The sequence below is a fragment of the Lepisosteus oculatus genome, chromosome 6 (genome assembly GCF_040954835.1).
Source record: "Lepisosteus oculatus isolate fLepOcu1 chromosome 6, fLepOcu1.hap2, whole genome shotgun sequence".
In the NCBI taxonomy this organism is placed as follows: Eukaryota; Metazoa; Chordata; class Actinopteri; order Semionotiformes; family Lepisosteidae; genus Lepisosteus; species Lepisosteus oculatus.
Genome location: NC_090701.1, coordinates 17,913,636 through 17,925,980, shown reverse-complemented (window position 1 = coordinate 17,925,980; position 12,345 = coordinate 17,913,636). Strand labels below are relative to the sequence as shown.

Here is a 12,345-nt window from a genome sequence, read left to right as displayed (position 1 = left end):
CTTGAATTTAATATCTTTGCTCTGTTTTTGTTGATTTAGTTTTGTTGTTTTTTGGGGGTTAAATTCCTTTTCCGGGAGGGAGAATTGAGGGCTTCCTGTATGTCTACACTTTTAAATCAACATATAATAAACTTATATTCAAGCCTCAGCCAGCAAAGTGAGCCTTTAGAGTATAAATATTAGATATGCAGTACAGCACGTTAATCACATTATATTGTTCAGTAGATGGAAAACTGCAGTGATTTGAAAATTTCTCCTTGTTTTTTCTTTCCAACAATAATTTTTCAGACACCTTCCCAGGCATAATTTGTGAACGATGGCTCATTTAATGGTCTCTTTTAGAGCTTTTAAATGAAAAAAAAAACAATAATTGGGAATTGATTTTGAAGAGCCTCACCATTCGCTCAGCCCAGGAGACAACACATCACAATTTAAATTCCAGTGCTCAAAGGAATCCTTTCTTCGCGGTAATTACTCACCATGGGGGCAGAGTGAGGAGGGAACTGCATTGATTTCATGGAGGACACGCTGGTCTGGTGCATGTATTTGTACCCTTGAGAGTGCCCTCCAGGGTGGTAAGCTCCAGGCAGAACCGGGGCTACGAAGCACAAGTACACACACAGAATACAAAAACAAAAAGATGGAAAACATGGACTGAATTCAGATCACTCGGGATGAGAAAAGACCAACTTAGCCAGGAGACAGCCTGTATTTCATAATAGGGAACAAATACAAATATTCAGCACACACAGGGTCCTTACTGTATACATTTGGAACTCTGCAAACAACAGCCTCATAAAAAAACAGCACCTACGAGCAATAGACAGCACTTTCATGTTCAATGTGCCAACTGTTTGTGATTATTATGGCTTGCCTGTGCAGATAAACACTTACATGTATAGCTGTGTGAAGGTTGTCATTGTTCACAGCAAATGTATTCTCCTTTGTAACAAACAGCTCAATGTGTAGGCGAACTAACTTTCCAGTTACCTTTGTACTATGAACTTCTGTCCTTATTTATAAGGTATGGAGTCTGACAGGTAAAGTGCTTCATAAGGGTTATTTCCTTTTCCCTCTCCTGGAAGGGTCTAATGTTTGGTCTTAAAATACAAAACTGAAACTCTGTCACAGCATGGATTAAGTTACCTGTGTTGAACACACCCAACTTGACCCAGTGATCTGCATTCACTTTACAAAACTCAAGAAATGTCTGAGAGGACAACTGAATTTCGAATTGCCATTTTTTTCTCCAAGTTTCAACACCGCCATAGGTTAAAAGCATTCACTACAACCCCTCATATCAACATGGAATAAAGGTAGACTACATTAATGTGTCTTCTGAGACCTGCCATCTTCCCACACTGCAAGTCTACAGCACACACTGCAGGCAAAAAAATAATAATTAAAGTGGATTAATGCAATACTCATCACTGCTTACACAACAGGGCCACAGGTGCCTAGCCAGCTGCAATGAGAGGATTAAACTTGAAATACCACTCAGCAGAGCTAATCATGTTCAGTGAAACTAATACATCATCGTTGCTATACATTTCAGGGGAAATGATGATTAGTGTTATTTTGTCAAAGCTGCTGCCCTGACATTTTTAAAGAAATAGCTACCAACAACCAAATGATTTAGTTGGGGTTGAAGGACCAGCTCTGGTTTGTAACATTTCTTATGTTAAATTATTTTTAAAACTTCGCTGAAACCATTTTCAGTACTATAGGTGACTATATTTCGCAAATGTCCTTAATACATCTATTTTACTTACTTCACTGGTTGCAGTCTACCATTTTAAACATGATTTATGTTTTAAGTATGTTTTTATAAACAGCACAAAAGGATATTTAAACTATGTAACTGAGATCAAATTAGTATTTGTGATTTTGTCCTAGTTTATCATTTTAAAGCACTACTCATTATGAATTGATTCATTGGCTGATTGATATGAGAGTTAAAACTGCAGCAAAAACTGTTCTTCTTTTAAGTAAGAGTTAAGACAGGATTGAAAAAGCTGGTGTGGACAGCAAAGTTGCTCACGTCTGAGCATTCTTTCACCAATGGATATGTAAGAAATTCAATTTGATAAGAAAGTATAGATGACACAGATTTAACAAACCCAATATTACTGCTGCAGTTTTTATATAGTTTGGCTTGCCCCTCAGGCACTGGTTGAATTTTTTGTAATCCACTTTTTGCTTTTTCTCTTCTTTCCTTTAAATCCACTTTTGAAAACAAAACTGACAAACACAATCTGCAATTTGTGTGAATTCAGACAACACCTGTACAAACTTAACCCATGCAATGAGTTCATCTACAGCATGAGTTGTGTGAAACACAGCTGTTATAGGGTTGTTTGTTAACACTGCAGTCTTCCTCTCTATGACAGACGCCAGGACTAAAATGTCCAAATTTACGTAGAAGTAGAAAGATACCAAAATAATAAAAAGAAGATATCATAGTAAAAGAACATGCCACCTGTGGGGAAACATTTGATAAAAATATCTAAAAATTAATTACTGTGATTCGCAAACCCCTCCTCCATTGCCATCCCCCCAGATACAACACAAATTGAAATCCCAAAACTCAACACAATATACAGTATCTTCATAGAAAAGTATCTGCATAGTGGTGAAATAGTGTTATTACAAATTCTCGTGGCTGTGATTAGAACAAAAGGTTTAAGACCCTGAAATGTGTAAAGTGTTTACCAGAGTCAAAAGGGTTAGAGGCAGTGTGGAACCCATGCTTCTTAAATGTCCTGTTCTACACAGCTGCTAAAGAAAGCAGATTTATCTCCAGAGAAAAAAAGGTTATAGTCAGTTTTAACTTCCGACTGTGAAGAGTTGTTTAACCTGTCGCTACAGTAGGGCTACCAACATGTCATTGTACCACAATTCCAGGATGCTTCACACAGTAGATTTAGAAACAAACAGTCACATTTCATCAATGGAAATTGAGTGCCAGCCTCCCTTATGTACAGATTTCATTCCTCAACTGAGAACTGAGAGGTCAATATAATTCAGAATATCCCAGATTCTCCGCATCTCAAAATACTGGCTGCTTATTAAACTGGCATCATGTTTTCTAATCAAATCATCGATTGAGACAGACTGGCGTGTGGAAGCCAGGTGAACCAGTGATGCATTTTTTTTGACAGACCAGTAACATTACAGAAGTCAAACAGGCAGGTTTCAGGAATTAACACTCTGTACATGGTTCATTCTAAAACTACAGCCATGCAATGAAACACATCAGAACTCTGGTGAAGCCATGCTGGATCCTCTGAGCTACAGTGAGGTTAGGAACACCACGGTGCACAGAACACAGTGCTGTCTGTACCTCTGTCCTCAGACGCCCTGGCTGTGCTAGTGCTGTAACCCGAAAAACTCAGGAGCTTTTCTGACAGTTCAGATCTGTCGTCCTCCACTGTGCTGACAGACTGAGAGCGCTGCCTATTAATGCGGTTTGCTTTCTCTATAGCCATAAAAGAGAAAAGGCAAGGAAGGAAAGCAAAAAATAAGAACAGAGGAACTGCAGGGAATGTAGGTATTATAAAAAAATGTGAGGGTAGTAATCCTTCAACAGAAATCTAAAAACAGATATCAGGTTGAAGGCATTTTCTGGGCTATGTTTTCTCCAGGTAAAACAAAATTAAGTGTACACTTCTTTATTCTGAGGGGTGAAAATAAGAACTAAGACTGTTTCCTGGAAGCAGTGTTTGTTCAAAATGTAGTAGTTTTTATTTTAACTTGACAACACAACATTAGTATCGCCTGCTAAAAAAAATGGCCTTTTCAGAACTGGAGTACTGCAAATCATTTCTAATCTTTTCAAGTTTTTACATGAAAAGTAACAGCAGAAACTCTTTTTTTTATCATAGACACAAGAGGAGGAAAAGAAGAAGAAAACAAGTGCCAACTGGAAAATCAAAAGGAGGAAGCAGTGTTGAGTAATACCAGAGAGTTTACGCAGACTTTTTGACTGGATATTGTCTTCCACAGGGTCAAAGTCAAAGATGGAGCCCGGGTCAGTGCGCCAGACTTTCAGGTCTTTCACAGAAAAAGAAAAAGCGTGATGAGAAGGGAAGGACTATACAGTACGTATGAATGCCAGCTCATGCACACAACTACACACACCGTGTTGGTCACCTATAGTACTGCTGTCTTACATTTCTTCCTATTTCCTTTCAAGAGACCTCATATTTCAAAATACTACTGCGGCAGTTTCATTTTGTGGTGCATGTGTAACTGTGGCACTGTAATGGAACATTCTGGAAAAATGTCAGAAATATTATTCATAACTGTAGTATGCCAGAACCCCCATTATTTATAAACAGTAAGAAAAACCAAAAGAGCCACATACTGTACTCTGAGAGAAACTGAATATTTCTAAAATAATAATTTTAAATATTTGGCCACCATTTCCTTTAAAGCTTGCAGTGTTTTTGTATTGTAAAACCATACACTATACATTTTTTTTATATTCATCAACATATACACTTTTGAACACCAGTCACAGTAATGTGCTCCATGCTTGAAACCATAATGTCTCAACCCCAGAAATCAATCTGCACTAAGTACAAGCACCTTTACTGGTTTCTTAAAATACAGAAGAAAATCACACTTAAATGTATTAATTGCTTAAGACTCTTTAAAATGCTTAGTTTTAGTCCTTATTGACACCTACACTATGGCAGATGTAACTGAAGTGTATTTTCATACATTGAGTAGCTTATGAGTGAAGCAGCAGAAAGATGTAGACTATGAGCACAAGCTCTCTGCAATGTGCAGTGTCACCATTTTCAGATTCTCTATTATACTGCAAGTCCATTGTGCAAACAGGCAAAATAAGTGGCAAAAGAGGTATAACACAGCTCTAAGAAATCTACAAGCCACAGGGATCTCTGTCGACTGACAAGAACTCAGCTAGTTTATTCTCACCAAACCCTGGAGGAGCTTGTCAATTGTGTGCCCCCATTTGGGGAATCTCAGATATGGTTTGCTAGAAATAGCCCAATTCAGATTGCAGGGCCAAGCCTGCAAGTAGAGGCTCTTAAAGATTGTGCCTCTCAGGACAGTTGGAAAACAGCTGGAAAAGGAAGTACAAATCTTCATACTACACAGGAATGAAAATATGGTGTTGTATACTGCTATATGCTTTAGCATACCTTAAATACATAGGCTCTGAAATAAATTATTTAGATGTTTGCATCCAGTAACTGTATACCATTGTATACATTGTGTGATCTGGTATCAAATAATACTGAATAAAACAATTTAGCAAATTTATTTTGTGTGTTGTTTCTATTGGTAATATTTAAATTTGATTCCGATTTTAATAAAAAATCATTACAACCAGAAAATTCTTAGAAAGGACTAAGGAAACCATCGTCTCAATTTTTCGTTCAAAAACTCACCAACAATAATTCCAGGTTTCCGGTCCATTTCCACTACGTGTGGCTGGACTCCCTTATAAGCTGCATCACTGACCATCTGGTGGTTTCGACGGGCTCGTTCCATAGTAGGGTCATCCATAACTGGTGTAAACCCCTTACCCCTAGTCTTCTCAAAATCCTCATGGTATTTTGCCTAAGGAAAATGTGAACAAAAGAGGTTTGCAAAATGCTTTGATGTTTTTAGGGTTTCGAAAACCTACAAATAAGAGACTAGCTAATGTTTTAAGGTCATACTAGCTTAGGTCAATGCTAGACTTAACATAAGCCTGGTCTCTGACAAATCTTTTAGCAAAAGTTTCTAGCGGAGTACTAGAAGACTAAGCTCATCGTCAAAAAACGACAATATAACACAATTACCATTTCCATTATTTTTTTCAATAATTCAGTGTCATAAGAACAAGAGACAGGCTACACTGTGTTCAGTAAAGAAGAAGCAGTAATGCAGAACATGTTGAACAAGCACATGCAACAAACACACTGACACATCAAATGAAGCAACTCCCAGTCTTGCCACGGTGCATTTTGTAAGTAAAATTAGCAACAAACTCCACACAAGAAACAAAGTTGATAAATACTTTATTGACAGATTATTCACAGTAAACTACAATTGAAGAATCACTTTTTCTTCTTCTGAACACACTGGACCCATTGCATTATGCTGTGACTTGTTTACTTGGGTTCTCAATCAAGACTAAGATGTGGCCACAGTCAGAAAAGTGAGGCTGTAAGTGCTGTTATGTTTCTGTGCTCTTGCAGCAGGGCTTCCCTCATACTACCATTGAAATGTCACTCTGTGTCTTGCGGACACGCCTCAGTTCAGGGGTGTCTGTCACTGCACAGGCTGTGCCTTTCAGTTCCTTCAGGTCACTGTGGTATTTGACCTGAAACACAACACAGTCAGAGCACCGCAATGTCTCAGGGATGACATCCTCTCACACATCTTTGTGAAAGTGGCTGCAAACACAGCAGTTTATCAATAAATATCCTAGTTCAATTCTGTATTTCTTTTTTTCTTGAAAACATGTAAAGACTTTTAATAGATAAAAAAGAGACATTTGGAGAAAGTCAGTATAATTCATCAGGTAACAGTATTCCTTCTGAGTAACTGAAACATAAGAAATATTGGAAAGAGACTGTTCTGCCTTCGTCCTGTGCTTGCCATTTATGTTGCAAATTCCCTGAATTTTAGAAAGACCTACCTACACAATTTCAGAGGTTGAAAAATATACAGACATAAAAATACTTGTACTGGCGGTAAAGTTATCAGAGGGCAGGAGACTTGCCGAGCTGATGTTTTCCTGGTTCTTCTTGACTCTCTCCATCTCCGGAGTCATTTCCACTGCTGTTGCTCTTCCCATCGGTGCTTTATAGTTGACCTGGTGAAAGGCCAGCATTCAAACCGCACTGAAGCAATGCTCACAAACCGCACATAGAAGCCATGGCTACAGTTCCAGAACTATGCCTTTTACTTGTTTTCTAGTACCCTGTTTTGTTTTTTTTTATAGCTGCCTACTTCATTTATTAATCAAAACACACCGCCCACTTCATTAGGCTGTAACTGTGCTTTCTAGAAAAATCACATCCAGTCGTGTTTAAAAACTCGTTACTCCTGCAACGCTCAGCTGCAGGACACGCTCATAACTGTGAAACAAGGAGGATGAAGTTAAAACATGTTTAAAATACTAAGAGGCATTCAAAATGCAACAAATGAAAGTTGGAACCAACAGCAATTCCCACGTTTTTTATAAAGCCTCTCAGTAAAATTTCTAAGTGCGAACAGTGGGGGAGGAGAGCAAGTGTGGAGCAACGACCAGCAGGTTACACATACGTTACTGAGGATCCTTTGGTTTTCCTTCACTCGCTTTAGCTCTGGAGGGTCTGGGATTGCTGTTGCCTGCCCAACGCCGGCTTTGTATTTGACCTGTAGAAGAAACCCGCTTTACATAGACCTCCAGTTCAAGTATTTATGCGTTGGTGTAACATGTTTTCTAAGATACAATAAAACAATAAAAATGATACAATCAAACTTTCAACAAAATAAGAATAAGTGTACAATAATTACTGGAGTTCAGGTGGATAGCTGCGTCAGCATGCTTAGTGTGCAAAGGAACAAGTAATAGGTTTATTCCGTGCTGAAAAGAGAAGAGAGAAAACACAATGTTTCGGCTGTGAAGCCTTATTCAGGTGAAGGAGGCTTCACAGGCTTCAGGTGGAGAAGGTTTTACAGCCAAAATGTTGTGTTTTCTCTCTTCTCTTTTAGCATGGAATAAACCTACTGTATTACTTGTTCCTTTACAATAATTACTGGTTGGATTCAATTACACCAAATGGCTCCTAGAAAAAGTCTGTATCTTTGGTCAACATTTGAATAAGACACCAATCACAAATTGCGTTACATAGAACATGCAAATAATGGTATTCTATGTAAATACAATATTGATGTTCAATGCAGGGTTTCTATGGGGTGTTTCTCACACTTGGTGTAATCCTAGTCTGCAAATGAACACAATTCAGTGCCGTATCAGATCTGCTGCAGCCGAGAACTCGATGACTATTTTATGTTGTGTGATGCCAGGAGCTACACACGACACCTCTGTTGGTAGTTAGTAGAAAACATGGTCCTTCCAGACAAGTCAAGGAAATACCCACTTCTCAGGACACATTTGAAGGCTTTGAGTAGGATTTGCTACAGCACCTGGATGTTGTGACAGCATGTCAACTTCCTCATGGCCAGAAGTATTTTGTGGTATGTTTGTCTAGTACAGTGATTCTCAAACTGTTTGTACCAAGTACCACCCCTGATCAAACCAAAGCATCCAAGTACCACCTACAAGTCATCTTCTCATAGGAACCCCAGAAAATCTCAATGACCAACATGAGTGCGCGTGAGAGCGAGCGCACACACTCACACATATAATAAAAATAGTAGTGAGCACTGAGGTAATTTGGATCGTACGACCTTGTAGCCATTTTCCGACGCTTGCTAACACTAGCAGTGCTCTCTGTGTCAGGTTCAGCAGCAGAGCTAGTGTCCTCGTTTTTAACAGGTGTGCGTGATCTATCGGAGCTGGCGTCAATACTCTTGGCGCCTATTCCTTTCAGCCATGACATTATACTTGATTTTTGCGAGGTATTCATTTTCGATCATTTGTTCTGTTGGGAAATGTGGCGCTAAGCTGTGTCTCTGAAAGCTCGAGACAAGTATAAGCTTCTTAATCAGTTTCAGAAAGCTTGAGACTGGTTTTCATATTTTCTATTTTAAAAATGCAGATGATCAGTATTTTCTACAAGTGGGTTAGACTCTCCTTGTAAACTAAATGGAGGCTTAATTGTTCACTCACCGTGCTGATGTTTTCTTGATTTTTCTTTACTCTTTCTATTTCTGGAGTGTCCTTTACCGCAGTACCAGAGCCCACTCCTTCCTTATAGCAGACCTTTATCACAGAGGCAATGATAAGATATTAAGTACAGTATATTCCTCCTCATTCAACAGGTGTACATGATCTATCGGAGCTTGCGTCAATACTCTTGGTGCCTATTCCTTTCAGCCATGACATTATACTTTATTTTTGCGAGGTATTCATCTTCCATCATTTGTTCTGTTGGGGAATGTGTCTCTGAAAGCTCGAGAGAAGTATGAACACTCAAGTATTAGCGCTTGCTGTATCACCAGCTAAACTACGTAGGTTGCATATTTGACACAAACTTATTTTATTAAAATAAAAACCAGTCTCAAGCTTTCTAAAACTGATTAAGTAAATTACAAATGAAAAATTGACATAATTTGTAATTATTCCATTTTTATTTTCCAATTGTTCAGTGAACACAATAAATTTCCAGTGTCATCTGGCATACCACCTGGGGGTGTACCACAGTTTGAGAACCACTCTCTAGTATCTTTTACACTGTGATCAGTGAGTCTTAGGGGTTTGTAGACATTATTTTGTTCTAATGCTTTTTTTGTAACTTGTGGTCAGATTTTCCTTTCAATTCTCCAGGATATGATTTACCAGAGGTAGTAATCATTTATTTACACATTGACATCTGAGCTTCCTGTTTACAGTATGTGTAGTTTTCTTTTGAAGGGTGTGAGAGTTTTAACATCTCACAGTATCAGAGGCTCACATCTGCTTTTCCAGTAATCATATCATTTAATTTTATAAGGATGTTGCTCCTGTGTCGGCTTCTCCATAATACCTGAGCCAATTTTGAACCCGAATCATCGCTGAAGCACTGTCATTGCTTTCTAAAGCCATTGTATAATCTTAAATAACACGTGATCTGGACAGAAGCAGCCTAAAATATTAATGATGCAGTAAATTATTTATTTAAAGGTACTGTGGCACTACTTGTCAGCATTTATTTAGCATTTAAATTTTGTTCTGTTACTGACTTTTCTTGAATAATTTGGATTATTGAATACATTATAGTCCTTCAGTACAGGTGAAAAGGTCAAAGCATATTAGATGTGCTACAAAATTTCAGATCAAATGCTTCTTTTTAAGAAATAAAGATGCGCAGTGTTTGTTTTGGTACATTATCTGTACTAATATGAAATAGGATATACACGTATACAAATATGGATAAATCCACATAAACACAGTTGAGGGAACACGAAAATGCACATGATCATTATTTTCCACAAGTGGGTTTGACTCTTCTTGTAAACTAAATGGAGGCTTGCTTGTTCACTCACCGTGCTGATGTTTTCTTGATTTTTCTTTACTCTTTCTATTTCTGGAGTGTCCTTTACTGCAGTACCAGAGCCCACTCCTTCCTTATAGCAGACCTTAATGACAGAGGCAACGATAAGATAAGATCACTTTAGTGGCCATATACAATTTCTTGCATTAGGAATTTGTCTTTTTGCTTACCCCAGCTTGCTCTCCATGAGACACACACAGACAGGGAGAGAGAAGCTTGGGGTCAGAGCAGAGGGTCAGCCATTTATACGGCCCCCCTGGAGCAGTTGGGGTTAAGGGCCTTGCTCAGGGGCCAACGGAGTAGGATTCCTATGCCGGCCGCAGGAATTGAACCAGCAACCTTCCAGCCACAGGCACAGATCCTTAGCCACAGGGCCACCGTGGAAACCCCAATGGATTTCATGTCCATCGCGTTAACCACTCGGCCACAACTACATGCGCATGAACATAGAACATAATTAGTTCTGATTTAAAGTGGAACTGGAAAACATACTATTAATATAAACCTTAGTGCGACAAATTGATACTCTCCCTAGCAGTCTTCTTTTGAGATTTTCTGATATATAGCCCCAAATCACACCACTGCAAACCCTAACCGTTAGCAAGTCAGGACCTGGTTAATACTTGGATGTGATGAATCCTATTCCCGAGCTGGCTACAACTAGCTAGACAACTCAGGGCATGTAAAGATTTAGCCTGAACACATAATTGATCCAGAGGCTTGTAATCTCCAATTAAATTGATTTCAAGGGACAAGTATGTAAAAAGGAAGGACGCACTACAAAGCGAATCTATGGAGACATGATTGCTGTTCTAAGCGAAGTGCCTCCCTCGTTATCAAACACAAAGGGCAGACGAAAGCTTTTACACAAACAACACATTGAAGATCTGAAGACGACCCCTGATGTTTCCAACCCTCAAACAGGCATCAACTTGCAAAAACATTTCTGCAGGAAGCATGCTAATTTTCAGGAGCAGATTGGTTTATCAAAAGCTTCAGCTAAGTGAGTGCCCTAAAATATCAATTTACAAGATCCCCACCAGACAGTACACAGTTTAATTTGATGGAGCTGGACAGAAACATAGTTTATTCAATTATAAGCCCACTATATAAATGTATTAATATAAAAAAAACATTTCAGAAAAGCAAATAACACCTTTCTGTAATTTCTTTAATTCTGTAATTAATGAAATTTCATTAATTTCATTACACTAACCATTTATTCAATTTATCCAGTCACGGACTCTGCCAATCACTGATAATAGCATTCCAAGTAGGACATCAAACACACTAATATTCCACAATCTTCAAACACTGTTTACCTCCAAACGGAGTTGGTGTTAGCTGTTTTGAGGCCCAAAACAGGAATATTTGTGACTGCTCCCCCCAACAAACACACACATGCACAAAATCTAAACTAATAAACTTGTTAAATAATCCATGTTCAGCGAAATGAACAGTACTGGGCGAAAATAAACAAACCTTTGCCAAGGTTAAAAGTTACCCTGTCTGTAAGTCTGTATGACAATAACAACTGTTATTGCCAAATCTAGAATTGCAGTCCTAAGTCACACATGTTCTCAAGAATTCCTTTATTGGTTTTATCATTGAAAACCTCCGTTCTGCAAAAGAAACTGTTATAAGGAATACTGCAGCAATATTCATTGCAGCAAGGTTAGGATATAACTACAATAATTAATGATCTCATTAGCTTGGATGTGAGGTTTCTCGAATAAGCTATTGTGCCCAGAATACAGTGGTACATACACCAGCAAAAAGTACTCATTTAGCCAAGATGTTAATAAAACTGCTTTATTTTACTGAATTTGTATGAGTTCTATGAAACGATAATTTAGTGTCCACACATACACCCATCTTCGTTCATATCCATAGAATTTCTTAGCCACTATGTTATGCCTCAAGCCAGAATCAAGCACAAGATGCATCACCTGTGAAGCAGCAGCAATAACAGCCACTATGCATATTAACCATATTGTCCATATTAACTATGCATTTCACTCAAATATTTCTGAATTTCCAGAGTCCCTACAGTGGTAATACACTTATTATCTACTTTCAGATCTTGTCAATGCAAATACAATTATATATAAAGTGCTCCACAAAAGTATTCAGACCCTTTCACAGTTTTTGCTGCTTTTAAACTGCTTAAAGTAAAGCACCT

General features: G+C 38.3%; 1 protein-coding gene across 12 annotated transcripts in view; it reads right to left on the bottom strand.

Annotated features, from left to right (window-relative positions):
• The window catches only part of nebl (nebulette), a 116,864-nt gene that overhangs the window by 5,363 nt on the left and 99,156 nt on the right, over positions 1-12,345 (bottom strand). For 7 of the 12 annotated variants that reach the window (XR_001479207.2, XM_015354564.2, XM_069191036.1 and 4 more), the window contains 9 exons: positions 10,156-10,248; positions 8,801-8,893; positions 7,288-7,380; positions 6,743-6,835; positions 6,236-6,340; positions 5,421-5,592; positions 3,961-4,053; positions 3,344-3,478; positions 480-598 (listed from right to left, as the gene is read on the bottom strand). Coding sequence is in view for 11 of the 12 variants with exons in the window: in XM_015354564.2 (XP_015210050.2) it covers positions 480-598; positions 3,344-3,478; positions 3,961-4,053; positions 5,421-5,592; positions 6,236-6,340; positions 6,743-6,835; positions 7,288-7,380; positions 8,801-8,893; positions 10,156-10,248 (996 nt within the window). In the remaining variant the exon portion in view is untranslated. The remainder of the gene's footprint in view (positions 1-479; positions 599-3,343; positions 3,479-3,960; positions 4,054-5,420; positions 5,593-6,235; positions 6,341-6,742; positions 6,836-7,287; positions 7,381-8,800; positions 8,894-10,155; positions 10,249-12,345) is intronic. The other 5 variants (XM_015354571.2, XM_015354570.2, XM_015354566.2 and 2 more) reach the window with 4 other exon arrangements.